Source organism: Lacerta agilis, chromosome 6 (assembly GCF_009819535.1).
Source record: "Lacerta agilis isolate rLacAgi1 chromosome 6, rLacAgi1.pri, whole genome shotgun sequence".
Taxonomy (NCBI): Eukaryota; Metazoa; Chordata; class Lepidosauria; order Squamata; family Lacertidae; genus Lacerta; species Lacerta agilis.
In genome coordinates, this window is record NC_046317.1 from 43,134,090 (window position 1) to 43,149,235 (window position 15,146).

Consider the following 15,146-nt stretch of genomic DNA (forward strand, 5'->3'; position numbering starts at 1 on the left):
TCTTTTGGATACACAATACAACAACTTGAGACTTGCAGAAGGTTCCTTTTGGGCTGCCAGTGACTGGTTGTAGACGGCACTAAGCACTATTTCTGTATTACTACTTTTTTCCTAACGTGTTATATTAAGATAGCAATAAGGAAATGTTTTTAACATCAGAACTAGACTAGATTAATGCCGCAAAATATAAAATCAGTCTAAAGTTTCTTAATACAGGCATTCTTGGAATCAACTTTTGAGCATTTGTGAGTACATGTACACACATGTGTCTGATAGTGGCTGCTCATGGCTAAAATGGAATGGTTACATGGATGGCTTTTGGAAAATACTGCAGACCTTTTCAGAAATATTGCCCAGGACAAGCCCATGAGGTAAAGAACAATCAGTCAATTCTCAGGAATGAGATCTACATTGGCTTCCAGTACGATTCTGAGCACAATTCAAAGTGTTGGTGCTGACCTTTAAAGCCCTAAACGGCCTCGGTCCTGTATACCTGAAGGAGTGTCTCCACCTCCATCGTTCAGCCTGGACACGGAGATCCAACGCTGAGGGCCTTCTGGTGGTTCCCTCACTGCAAGAAGCAAAGCTACAGGGAACCAGGCAGAGGGCCTTCTCGGTAGTGACACCCGTCCTGTGGAACGCCCTCCCATCAGGGGTCAAAGAGATAAGCAACTACTTGACATTCAGAAAATACCTGAAGGCAGCCCTGTTAAGGGATGTGGATGAGATACCTTAGAATGGGCAGGCATCCTCCTGCACAGCTAGGCTGCTTCTACCTCTCCTCCGCACCATTAAGGGATTCCAGAGAAGATTTGTGGGGAGGGGAATGGGGAGAAAGGAAAATTGAACTCTTTTGCAATTTATGGGTTCAGAATAGACCCATTGAAATCAATGGACCTAAGCGAGTCAATGCCATTTATTTCACTGTGCTTCTTTGAGTAGAGCTAATGTTGGATGCAACATTATGTCTTTTCTTGGCATTAGTTGCAATGAAACAAGAGGCACATTCTTGCTTCCTCCTTAGGTAAACACTCATGATGGACTTCAGGTTTCCTTTGTAATATGAGGATTTAAGTCAATAGAGCTAGTGAGATCATAGCTGACCAAGGATAATAACACAGGCTTGGATTTCCTTCTCCTCAATATTTTTTTAAGTTGAAAACCCCCCCACATTGCTTGGAAAGCCACTTTAGAATGGGTTACTGCCTTCAGCAAAGCCAGCTGTCTTTGTGTCAAATAAAGTAAGAACACATATAGTATCAAGCGATTTATTACACAGGATCTTGACACTGGAGTCACAAGTCTGTCGATTACATTTCTTCCTCTTTAGTTCATAGCAGCTATTTCTGGAAGTGATCTGCTCACATACACCCTTGCTGGAAGAGATGCTATCTTTCCTTGGATCAAGACAGGCTTTGGGTCATTTTCCAAGAGTGATACGTGTGTATATTTCAGAGAGTGAATTGGGAAAAAAAAGGAATTCTACAGCAGTCAGGGGTTGTGACACAGCAAACAAAGTTGAAGACAGCATACCAGTCTGATTTCTAGTCAAAGCAGAAGGAGCTTATTCATAAACTCATGACTCTTAACTGGAATCAAGTTACATCTGGCTAAGTTGGATGGTTATTCCTTTCCCAGGTGCTCTGGGAAAGTTGACACAGAAGCACTTGCTCCAGATCCTTGGGCTGTGATGCTTTTCCAATGAAGGTGTCTTTGTGTATTATTTCACCACTGTAAGTTCAAAGTTCTTGTTATTAGGAGGAGATAAACGAGTAGAACATGCTCTGTGGTTACAGGGCTTGTCAAAAGAGAGGAACGGGTTATAACAAGATGAAATTTAGGATTCAGATTTGGAATCTTTGGTGTGGATTGTACTATTAAGAAGAAGAGGGAAACATCTAGTGAATGTGAACTATTAGGTTTCATACAAGCAGAATGAAGGAAAAGAAATTATTTTAGAAATGAAAATTTCCAAAATGATAATTAATGATAATTAGTTGACTAACCTCACTTGTAGATATTGTAAATATTAAATATTGTACACGCAGGAATTGGCAAGTGGATAGCTGATGGTTAAGGATAATACTTTTTAAAAATATAATGTAAGGCTCATTGTAAAGGATGGAATGTGAATTAGAAATAACTAGGGAAATAATGCAGCAACAAGAAGAACTTTCGGACACATCAAGAACGGAAAATGGGAAACCAATTCTTGGAAAATTTGTATTAAATTTGTTTTAATGTGGCTGATTTGGTAAAAACTTGGAAAAATCAATAAAAATGATTTGTTTTTTTGGTGCCAGGATATCCACTTTGCTTCCTCACATGAGCCAGAATGAAACCTGGCACTAGATAATCCACTGGCTTCAAATCAGGAGAGAATCACAGTCTCCTACAGTAATAAATAATAAATCCCAAACAAACAAGAGGTTCTGTGAGGTTTAATACCGTATACCATGGGCTTTTTCTTGGTACAACCTCCTAGCCCTGATTGCTTAACTCCACTCAAGCACTTGGCTGGGTTAGTCTGCTATCACTATTACTTGTGGTCAGAAATAAAATGGATCCAACTGTGTCACGGGCATAGCCAGGACACAGTTACATTACATCCCACTCTGCTAGTTGTTAGTCTTGCCTATTGGAAAACAAAAATTGCTTATATGGAGACTTTGGTTGAAGACAAAATTTCCTGAGGACAAAAACCAACAGTGAAAACTTCCATTTGCATGATGGGCTGGTAAGCAGCTGAAATCCTGGAGCCCCTTGGTGATTTTCTTCTTCTTCCTGGCTTGCAAATCTCTAAGAAATCAATGTGTTACGCAATGTATCAACCTTGATTAAGTGAATCAAGAAGAGAAGAGAAAGTAAGCAGGAAGGTGAAGAAATTTTCCAAATGCAAGCTGTCAGCAATATGAAAACTAAACATTGCCGAGGGGCAGAAATATAGCACATATTGATTTTTGGAGGGGGTGAAAGTAGCATGAGCATGGTATGATAAATTTTCAAGAGTGAGGTTGTCTGACTCATACCTAGAATGGATGTCATTTCACATCTAGGATAATCACATTTTCAAAGGTAGGATCATAGAACCGTAGAGTTGGAAGGTACCACAAGGGTCACTGAGTTCAACTCCCGCCTGCAATGCCTCATGGTCCCAACTTTTGCCTTGCTCTGTTCCCTTATTCTTTGCAATGGGTTTACCTTAATTAAGCTCATGGCTTGCTCAAGAGTCAATTCATAGACCATTTGCACTGGCCTTCTTAGCCCCACCCTAGATGCTCAAGTCCCCTGATGTAGGCGGTTTCTGGGTTCTTCTGCATGGGTGTGATTTTTGTTATGACAGTTAAACATAGCCTAGCTCTCCCATGACTTCACAGGCCAGAAGCTAGAGCAGCAAGCGGGCTGCGGGGATCCAGACCAGGATGCGTGGGATCTGTGCTTATGTATAACATCTTTTGGACTATGAGTAGAGTAACCAACGGCCAAAGCGGCGTTTCTGGCATCCCCACTGCCATGGAGAGCTCGCCTGCTCTCCCAACGCAACGCAGGCTTCCTATTGCGTCTGTCATCCGGAATCGAAAGAGAGAGAGAGAGAGAGAAACCCCAAACAATAAGAGAGGGAGGTAGCCCGTTTCGGAATGTTTTGCGCATGTGCACAGACTTCTCCCCACCCGGCCTTCCCGGCCTGCCCTTGCGCGCGTGCGCCGTTTCCTCCAGCGACCGGCAAGGCATTCCTTGGGCATGCGCTGGCCTGGCCTTTTAAAGTCTTTAACCCTTGAGGCGCGGGAGCTTGCCGGCGAGCTTCTCCTTGCTCTCTCGCTCGCCCTTCCTCCCCGTGGCTAAGCGGGAGCTCCTTTCGACGGGGCGGGAGTGGGCCGCGGCGTGGCAACCGCGGAGGCGGGCGGGCGGAGCCGGAAAGCGCTCTCTTCGGAGGGAAGGCTGCTGTGGGGAAGCCCTGTCCCTCGGGGGACCTCCCAGCTTCTTCTGAGCCCGAAGGGATGGGTGAGTTAAGAGCCGGGCGGGAAGGGAGAGCGGGGAGGAGGCTCGTTATTGGTGGAGGAAAGGAACTCTTCACATGCTCAGAGGCGTTCTGCAATGATGCTCCTATGTCTTGGGGGTTTCACCTGAGCTCTGCCAGAAAGTACTTTCTGGACCTCCCCTGGGATGAGCGTGGGAAACAGTGTGGGCGCAGGGATGGGGACCGTCCATAGCGTTGTACAACACATAGAGCAGAGGATTATTTTCTTCCTTCCTTCCAGGAATGGGGAAAGTGGGAGGGGAGGGGTCCTCCCTGATGAGGGGATACGTAAAGTGGCACAACAACAAATAGGAGTAGTAGAGGTGCTCCTTCCCCATCCTCCTTCTCACCATGTTGGTTTTGTGGTTAGCCGTGGTGGGTTACTCTCCAGCACTCTGCACGTCCCCAGTTTCCTTCTGGAGTGGTGGAATGTATGACTTCCCTGTATAAGTTGTAAGTTAATGCAGGAGCTGGAAGGTCTTTAGAACTCGAGGCATCAGGAAGACAAGTCATTTCCAACTTGTCAAACTCACTATGAGATTTGAGGTTTGGTTTTGTAGGCGGCTGTTACTGTGCCTGCGCTAAGGTGAATAGTACTAGATAAGGTACAAGGAGATAAAAGAGTATCTATTTAGTGGACTAACACATTGAGCTGAGAGGATAAGAATATTTGTGTTTTTACAGAAACTCTTTTCTAGCCCGCAGAGTCTGCTTTGTAGTGCTCTTCTGGGAGTACAGTACAGGAATTTGTATGTAAGCTTTGTTGCAGCCTAGGGTTGTCTTGATGGTTGTGCAGGAGCCGGAACTGTGCCAGAGAGCTGAAGCACCCCGCACACAGGTATTGGGAGCGCTAAATCATGGTTCCTCAAAGTTTAGAATGTAAGAATTGCCTCACTGGATTACACCATGGTCCCTCTAGTTCTGCAATCTAGTGCTTCTGAAATCTTGCCAGGAAAATGTGAAAGTGTTGGCCTTCCCTAGCAGCTGTAAATGTGTCCTCTCCTTAGGACAGTGATAGGGAACCTGCAGTACTCCAAGTGTTGGACTATAATTCCCATCACCCCAGACCATTTACAATGCTGGTGGGGCTGGTGGAGTCCAGAAACATCTGGAGAGACACGTATTTTCCATCCTGCTCTCATAGGCGTTCACCTGCTTATTCCTCTGAACTGAGACTTTATGAAAATTGGATTCTACAGTTCTTATGGTTTTGTTTTGTTCTTTGAGGAAAAGAGCCCTGTGGAGATTAACTTCCAATTCACACAACTTCTTTACACAAGAATTCAGTGTCTTTGCTGGGGTTATAATTTTTTTCACCTTCTGAATAGTGGTGACGCTGTGTATTCCTATATTTACATTCAAATGCTATTTTATACTTCATATGCATGTATTTATTACTACTACTACTATTAATACCAGGCCCTCTGTGTATTTCTTAAACAGAAAAATTTGCCTGACATGCAGTAACATCTCGTCCATTGCCTGAAAATAGCGCATCAATTGATGTGGTCAAGGCCCTCCTTTTCTTGTCAATGAAACTACAGTAGACGTTCTTGGAGATAGTTCTGTATATGGTCCTGGAAATGGCATAGCTCCTTGTAGTTGTGCATGTGTTCTGCACTACACGCAGGGCCGGATTTAGGTTTGATGAGGCCCTAAGCTACTGAAGGTAATGGGGCCCTTTATATGTCCAGCTGTCCTTTGTCAACAACAAATAGTCGCTGTTTTTTGTGTTGAATATATACTATATGGTAATTTATGGACCTAATAGGTACCTAAAGCCATTTACACATAACAGAAAATGTATTTTATCAAAGTAATTGATATATAAATGAGCAAACCAGTGATATTTTAGGGAGCAGGCTAGCAGGCTGGGCCGATTACTTACATCATAGGAGCCTACACAACACATAACACTGTTGCTGTATGTAGGTTTTATTTTATTTGTTTTTTATCTTATATTTTGGAAATGTACATCCAGTTTTTTCCCTCTTTAAATCTTTTTGGGGCCCCCAAGAGAGTGGAACCCTAAGCTATAGCTTGCTTAGCTTATACGTAAATCCGGCACTGACTACATGGCCAACTATTGTTGACAGATATCGTGGGATATTCTTATTTTCTAGGGTGCATACTAGAATCCTTATTTTGGGGCAATGCCTTTTCAAGTACTAAGCTCCATTGAGCATAGTGGGACTTACTTCAGAGTGAACATGCACAGGATTATTGGTATTGAAGGGCAAAGTGTTTGTTTTTGTTTTTAAATTGTGTATCTGTTTGCTGCCTTGGACTCCTTTGGGGGAAAAGGGTGGGATATATAAATTTAATAAATAAATAAATCAGGAAGAACCTTAAAGCATAGTTTTTAAAAAGCTTGTGTTAAAACAATCCTAATTAATTTCTGAAGGATTGTGTAGAAGACTTCTCCTACCCCAGGACTGGGTTTTCTTTTTTCTTTTTTTAAGGCATGGGATTTTAATCTGTTTAGACTTTAGAGGGTTAATGGAGACTCAAAGGTAATATAATTATAAAGGGCTGGGAGTGAAACGTATGCTGTGGACATCTTAATGATTGAAGTATAGGACCTTATCTTGTATAAATTTGGCTACCTCTATTTGCTCTGCAACAATAAACCAGTTATTTCTGATCTTATGATGCAACCCATCTAATATTTTAAGTCAGCCTTGAGTGGGTTCTGATGAGATCCTGTCAATGCCTCTCATGAGAGGTTATTACCCTTTGTAGCTTGGACATTTAAATCAGGTAGGTGGCAAGTGTTACTTTAAAATGGCTTGTGGATCGACTTGCAAGTCCTGTGATTGTCACATAAAGAGATGGTGTACAGCAGGGGTGGCCAACTCCCAAGAGACTGTGATCTACTCACAGAGTTAAAAACAGGCAGTGATCTACTTCCTTTTTTTGGGGTTCAGGCAGGTCACAGTCCATAGGAAGGAGGAAGGTCCATTTTTGGAGGGTTCAGGTCAAAGTTGTTGAGCTTTTTCAAGGAGGAGGTGAAATGTTGAGCTTTTTTAGGGGAGCCACAGTTGTTCAGCTTCTTTGGAGGGAGCCAATGATCTACCAGTGATCTACTGCAGACGTCCAGTGATCTACTGGTAGATCACGATCTACCTGTTGGACATGCCTGGTGTACAGAACTCTGAGAATCTCAGCAATATTATGCCTGTTTTACAGGTCAGGGATAATTTTGCTACTTTCAGTCTTTCCAGATATGAGTCACAATAATATTTTGGAACGGGAGATCTTCCCTTGTCCTGTTGAGGTAAAATGTGAAGAGCCTCTGATTAACTCTTCATGTTCATGAGCTATTAATTAATTAAATGTGTATCCCACCCTTCCTACCAAAGTGAGTCTAGATTTCTTGATACATTCATGTCCAATAATGTATATACTGTATACCGGTATTTAAAAATAGCTATGATATGGCTTTAGGAGGAGGTTTTGTCTTAAACATGCCGCTGACTATTTCACCTTTCTAGAAATGAGGTCTCCAAAGTTGGAAGAATCCTAACATATTGTGGAGGTTTAGAAACTGGGTTCCTATCCAAACCCAAGGGCTTCAAGTTGACATCTGCAGGGATGGCTTAGTGAGCCATTGTTCAGTGCTTCTCTTCTGAGGACTGAATCGGTCTACATAGCATACTTTAAAAACCACCCATGTTGGAAAATCCGCTAAGAATTCTTTTAAAAAATCTTTTTATTCTAGATTCCGTAGGCAGATGCAATGGTTAAAAGGCGGCCAATAAATATAATTAATAAGTGGCAGGACAGTCCAAACCCTGGATAGGCAGCAACAGAGGCAGTTCTGCATTTGCAGCCCCATTGCTCGTGCTGCCAAAAGGCAGTGGCAGCAGGCAAATCACTGCAGAGTGACTGCAGTGGACTGGCTCAGGCTCAGCTCTTTTCCCTCCCTGCTCCCAGAATGTCCTGGTTTGAGGGTTCTTGCAGGCTAGCACCAGTGGGGTATTCTGATATTGGTTCTTCCATCCGCCTGTTTGGTGGACAGAATGGGGAACATTCACCCAATCCAAACCCTCTTTCCCTGCCCTCTAGCCCAATGCAAAAGGAGTTTGGATTGCAGCATAATGCATCCTGTTGCTGTGCTCCAGCATTCCTACATTTAGAAAGTTGTTCCTAATATACCCTGCCTAAATCTTTGGCTGCAGTTTGAGCACATTCTTTCTTGTCATCTGTTTTAGCCAATAAAAACAATTCCCACGCTTCTCAAGGCAAAAATGCTTCTGAAGAATCTTAGTTATATTTTCTCCATACTTAGCTCTTTTGGTATTTCTCTGCATGTCTTAATTTTTCATGCTTGTTATTCTTACATCCAGCTGCTTCATATCTTTAAACATGTTGACCAGAACTGAATGCACTCCTCTTGCCGTTGCCTTGCCAATGCAAAATAAATTCCAGCGTCATACATAGTACCGTATCATTGCAATCCAACATGGCATTGCCTTTCTTTGCAGTGGCACTACATTGCTGAGTCATATTTAACTTGTCATTAGCTACAATTCTCAATTCTAGACTCTTGAAACTTATACCAGCTTAGTGCTACACTGTGACTCCATCAGCACCATACATTTAAAGCAGTATCCTGAGCAGTCATAGCTTCCCCTAAAGGATGCTGGGAACTGTAGTTTGTTAAGGGTGTTGAGAGTTCCCTATTTCCCTCACCAAACTTGTTCCTAGAGTGATTTAACAGTCTCTCTTTCCGGGGAATGCTGGGAATTGTAGGCCTGTTAGGGAAATGAGGCTTCCTAACACCCCACAGTACCAATAACAAGCTACAGTTCTAAGGAGTCATTGGGGGAAGCCTTGACTGTTTAAAGGGGTATAATATTGTTTTAATTCTGTGGATGGGACTTGTATCTCAATATCCAATCTGATTATCTCTTCCATAGGTTTGGTAATTGGGGAATAACCCACAAAAACTCTTTTCAGATTGCCAGACAATCAAATATGTTGACCAAAATGCCTTGCAGCAGGGTAACTCTGAGCCTGATGGCAGAGGCAGCTTTTCCAAGAAGAGGCATAGATAATCAGTGGCTGCACTTTAGATGCAAGTACTGGAAGTACTGGTTCCATTTTGCATTGTATGCAACACTGTGAGTAGCTTAGAAAAGGTGAACTTGCCCCTTACCAGCTGAGTGAGAGAGTGACTCACAGAATCGCAGGAGGAGCCCAATAGAGTTTCAGGGAAGACAAGCTTTGTTCTTCTCAGAAGTTAGGGATATTTTATTGGGTTGCATAGAGCACTTTCTTACCCTGCACCCAATCTATCATTCTTATTTCCTCCCCCCCGCCGTGGGGATTCGAACCGCCAACCTTCTGATCGGCAAGCCCTAGGCTCTGTGGTTTAACCCACAGCGCCACCCGGGTCCCGCATTAAACAGATAGATTGCTTCTATTAAATAATAGTTAGCGACTCAGCCCAGTCACAGTTCTAGACTCTCTATATAGAAAGAAATATATTCATTCATTTTCACTGTTATCTCTCTGAGGCTTCTTATATCCACATTGCATTTGTTTTAGTACTAAGAATACAAAACTAACCCAGCTTGTTTTTGCGAATTTTGTTCCTACTGACATGCTGCATTTTTCTTGTTTGTTTGTTTTATTTCTGTTTATTTCTATGAGTATGTTGTCAGTTTGTACTGGGAGGATATATAGTAAATCTAAAATGAGGTTTATAAACTAAATAGCTCATTCCTTATGTTGAACACAAATCTCCAGAAAGTGTGAGGTTTTACAGTTGTAGACTCTCTCACTCTCTTCTCCTGTATCTCAAAGGTATACAGTCGTACCTCGGGTTACGTACGCTTCGGGTTGCGTACTTTTCGGGTTACAAACTCCGCTAACTCGGAAGCGCAACCCGAAGTGCGTGCAATTCGCGCATGCGCAGACGTGTTTTTGCGGTCTGTGCAGGCGTGGAAGCGGTTTTTTTTTTGTTTTTCGGGTTGCGTACTTTTCAGGCTACATACAGCGACCCGTAGCGCCACCTGCATCCTGCATTAAACAGATAGATTGCTTCTATTAAATAATAGTTAGCGACTCAGCCCAGTCACAGTTCTAGACTCTATATAGAAAGAAATATATTCATTCACTTTCATTGTTATCTCTCTGAGGCTTCTTATATACACATTGCATTTGTTTTAGTACTAAGAACACAAAATTAACCCAGCTTGTTTTTGCGAATTTTGTTGTATTGGTCTACTTTGTTCCTACTGACATGCTGCATTTTTCTTGTTTTTGTTTGTTTGTTTGTTTGTTTTATTTCTGTTTACTTCTAGGAGCATGTTGTCAGTTTGTACTCCACCCTTACTGGGAGGATATATAGTAAATCTAAAATGAGGTTTATAAACTAAATAGCTCATTCCTTATGTTGAACACAAATCTCCAGGAAGTGTGAGGTTTTGCAGTTGCAGACTCTCTCACTCTCTTTTCCTGGATCTCAAAGGTAAACGTGGTGTGAGAGGCAGGCTAGGAACTTCTTTTTGTTGAGAGGGGGGGGGGGAATAACTTTTAAAATCTGTTTAAGAAAGTTGTTGCATTTGACCTGTATTATCACTCATCTTTGCTGTGTGTGCATTAGAAATTTGAGACTGGGGGGGAATATGGTGTCCAGTTCTCAATGACATTATTCTCTTTATAAACATGAATAGTCTAGTAGTCTGTCTATCTTGAGCTATGTTTTCATCTTTTGCTGCTCCTAATGAAGCAATGCTTGGAGTCATCATCCATAGCTCAGTAGTAAAGAACATGCTTGGCACGCAGAAGACCCCAGGTTCATTGAAACTGCATTGCAAATGTACTGTCTGTTAACAAACTAACAAAGTCATAGCATCAATGCAACAACGCAATCTACCAGTTTGAAAAGCCATCTAAAGGACAGTGCTTTTTGAAGGCAGGGCCCTTTTAAAAGTCTGTTTAATAAATACGGTAGGTGGGGCAGGGTAGATTGGGATCGGTGAGGAGCAGAGCTCAGTTCCAAGTGTGCTGGTGATGGTTCCTCTGGACCTGTGCTCAGGAGACAAGAGGAACTTAAGGCCCTGGGATGTTCCCCCTTTCCATCACGAATAGGGCAAGAGGCATACTGAAACAAGTGCTTACAAAATGGGGCAGAACCTGCTTAAGTTGTGAGATTCTTACAGGCAAAAGTCGAAATGGTTGTCTTTATCTAGTAGTCTTGATTGTGCATTACATGCTGAGAACAATTGTGCTTTTTTAAAACGTGCAGAAGAGTGCTTGAATACGCCCTTTGTTTGTCCCATAAATCTTGCCTTATCCAGGGGTCAGCTTTGGAATGATTGCCTTGTGTTTCTTTGTGTTTTGCGGAGACAGTGGAGTTACCACTTAGTCTGCTGAGATCCCTTCTGCCTGAGTGTACTCCCTGCACCAAGAGATCTGCAAAATCAAAATCAGCATACATCAATTAAGCAAACGTGTGTAATTTGGCACAATTCTTCCATTCTTACCATTTCACGTAATGCATTATCCTTCTTGTTTTGGGGGTGGGCATCTGACTACTAGAAAATATAGTCAGCAGCTCTTGGATGTTACCGAGCACTGCAAACAAGACTTCAGAATCATACCAACAGAAAGATTGCTCTTTTGATGAAAATTAAATTCTGTGGGCGTGCAAGACTGTGTGGCATGCATACGTACATCTAGTTCTGCAATCTGCTGTGAAACACATGTGTATGGGGAAGTATGAGGTTTTTGTCTGCAGGAATCTGAAGCTTTCTTGAGAATTTTAGTTGCAGTGCACAGTTGTTCATGAAAAGTACTCTGCTTTAGGGAATTGAGAAACAGAGAGAGAATGGAAAGGTTTACTTCTCAGAACATAAAGTCTGCCCAGTCAAGATCAAATGGCATCATTTACTTTCTGTCCTTGGGAAACCCTGAGTGCTACCCCCCATAAACATTATCTACCCCTTGTCCTATATAATCTCCACCAAATGAAGAGTCTCTTTAATGGATTTCTAGGAGTTAGTGTTCCCAATTAATGAACCTTCCCTGAGTTCAGTTTGCCCTCCTGGAAACATGCAGCTTTGGCAAATGTGCCTCTGGTGAACTAGTTTATTAAGAAGTTGGATTAGAACTAGGACTAGGAGGTAGTAAATGTCTCCAGTTGCCCTGTTTATTTTATTTATAGTGCCATGCAGAATTTCATGTGGAAAAGCAGATATTTCTCTCCTAGGAATTTGGCTTAAGATACGCAATGGGGGAAACAAAGGGAAGGAGTGAGGAATATGCACAAATGCAAATGATTTGGGCATCAAGTGAGAAGTACTAATTCTGTCTTCTGAGTTTGCTTAGCGTGTACCGTATATGCATGTATTAATTCTGCAGCTGCAACTAAGGGATAAGCTTTCTTTTGTATGTGTAAATGGGTAACCTCTGTTGTTGAGGGTTTGCCTTTTGTTATATCTCCATGTACTGTATAGTGCATAGTGGGTATTTTCTAGGCGCTAACCTGCAAAACTAAATAGGGTTTTGTTACTTTCAGTCACAAAGCCAACCTTCACTGAGCTCGCTTGTGGGTGAAACGTGTTGCCAGGCTACACCAACCATCTTTTCAGCAAAACCAATCCAGCATAAACCAGGTATCTTGCTTTGAATATTAAACTGCTGCGCTTATATTTATCCCTGTGGTACGCTTGTCCTTAAAATATTCAAAAGAACAAAATTATCCATGGTTGCCTACCGAGCAGATGGGTGGCAAGATACCCTTTGCTCTGACCATTGTAGACTTGCTTATCTACCATATTTTTCGCTCCATAGGGTGTACCGGACCATAGGGCGCACCTCGTTTTTAGAGGAGGAAACAAGAAAAAAATATTTTGTGCAGCTTTTTTGCAAAGGGAAAAGCCCTGTTTTTTTGAGGATCAGCTCAGATTTGTGCAGGTTTTTTGCAAAGGGGGAAAAGCAAAGAGGAAAAGCCCCATTTTTATGGGGTTCAACTCACATTTCTACAGCTTCTTAAGGAAAGGGAGCCGTTTCTACAGTTTCCAGACAGATAATCTAAACAACCAGTCACATGTCGCTGGGGAAACAAACAACCTCCCTCTGCAGCACATTCAACAATGGAGGGCGGGGCTGAAAGGGAGCCGGGACTCTTATCTCTCTCCCGATCTCTTGCTGATCAGCTGCTGAGCAGAGTCCTTTCAACACCCTCTTTTCTCTTTGTAAAATAAAAAGCACATCCTCTTTTGGCCCCTGGGCAATTCGGCTCCAGGGACCACCATTCGCTCCATAAGATGCACAGATATCTCCTCTTACTTTTTAGGAGGAAAAAAGTGTGTCTTATGGAGCAAAAAATACGGTATATAGGCTAGCTATGTATATACTGCTGACCTACTTAACTGAGCATTAGCAGTTAAGCAATAATTCATAGAATCTTAGAATTGTAGAGTTGGAAGGCACCCCAAGGGTCATCTAGTCCAAACCCCTGCAATGCAGGAATCTCAACTAAAGCATCCATGACAGATGGCCATCCAACCTCTGCTTAAAAACCTCCAAGGAAGGAGGGTCCATCACCTCCTGAGGGAGTCCGTTCCACTGCCAGACAGCTCTTGCTGTTGGAAAGTTCTTCCTGATGTTTAGTTCTCCTTTCTTGTAACTCAATTCCTTCATCCAGGTTGTTTATAAAAAACATTGAAAAACTGTGGGCCCAGGACAGAACCCAGTGGCACTCCACCCGTCACTTATTTCCAGGAAGACGAGGAACCATTAATGAGCACTCCTTGGATTCATTCAGTCAACCAGCTACAAATCCACCTAACAGTTACCTCATCCAACCCACATTTTACCAGTTTTTCTGCAAGAATCTCATGGGGGACTTTGAACTTCTTTACAGTTTTCCAATCCTTTGTTTTACTCCCTAAATATTGGTATCTTATTGGACAGTGCAGTCTAGATTGCTCATAGCTTTTTTTAGCCAGTTAATTAAATATAAATATTGCAAAACATTTTGGCATTCTTAAATAAATAGAACGCTTTCCTGCAAATACATCATTTTAATACTTTAATACATCTGCTATTCATCATTGAGAAATGCTGCCTTTAATACTTGTTTTCTTGTCAGATTATATACCAGAGCTAAATACGGTTTCAAAAATGAAGGCCTGAGACCCATTGCTGATAAGTGGAAGGCCCAGATTTAGAAGGCACATCAATGTCGATTTCAGTGCACACTGTCACTAGTGGCACTGGAACCCCTGGTCATTGTACTGTGAATGGACAGAAATCTGCTCCCTTTCAATAAAAACTAGAAGGGAGAAATCTTCTTGAAGTCTGTCAAATTTGGCTGCAAGAGGCTAGCAGGCTAGCAGGACTTCATAGTCTCTTCTTTCTGATGTTTCCAAAATTACAAGTCTCTTCTCTTTTCTACCCCAAAGTTCTCATGATTTGTTCGTGGTGACCAAACAAAGCTTGTAGTTGTATTAAAACACATTTAGTCGAACGTTACCCCAAACAACTGTTCAAACTGAAAATCCAAATTTCATTACTTCTAGATCAATAAATCTAGTTTGAAAACATAAAAATGCACCTTTTAATGAAAGAGATCATAGGACAAACTAGTTCACTTTTGTCTACACTGGCTAGCAGTGGCTCTCCTGGGTTCCTGGCAGATGTCATTCCCAGCCCCACATGGAGATGACAGGGATTGAGCCTGGGACCTCCTGCAAAGCAAATAAGCTACAGCCCTCCTCTATCTCTGCATTTGTATCACAGAAGTTGTTTAGATTGAGCCAGTGTCTCATAATTAGTCATTTCGCAAAGCTGAACTTTCATCATTTCTCTCTTTTTATTTTTAAATATATATTTGTATGCTTTACAAACAGAAAAACCACCAACACAGTTCCAGTGCAGCCAATGATCTAGTATAGAGTATTTCCATTGCATCTTCCTTTCTGCACATAAATTTGATACATCTAATAGATGGCAGTATTATAAAACAGACTAATAAATAAGTAACAGTGATCATCACTCAATTTTATTAGTGTTGAAATTTATAATCCTTAATTATTTAAATTGCTTAACTTACCCTAGCAAAGTAGATGGATTTGTTGAGTCCTGTACTTTATTATTCCCATATTGAACG

At 41.9% G+C, this 15,146-nt stretch overlaps 1 protein-coding gene across 2 annotated transcripts in view; it reads left to right on the top strand.

Moving 5' to 3' along the window:
- Nucleotides 1-3,904: 3,904 nt before the first annotated feature.
- The window catches only part of MKNK1 (MAPK interacting serine/threonine kinase 1), a 34,185-nt gene continuing 22,943 nt past the window's right edge, over nt 3,905-15,146 (top strand). The window contains exons 1-2 of one of the 2 annotated variants that reach the window (XM_033152225.1): nt 3,905-4,002; nt 12,549-12,645. Coding sequence is in view for 1 of the 2 variants with exons in the window: in XM_033152223.1 (XP_033008114.1) it covers nt 3,999-4,002 (4 nt within the window). In the remaining variant the exon portion in view is untranslated. The remainder of the gene's footprint in view (nt 4,003-12,548; nt 12,646-15,146) is intronic. The other variant, XM_033152223.1, reaches the window with a different exon arrangement.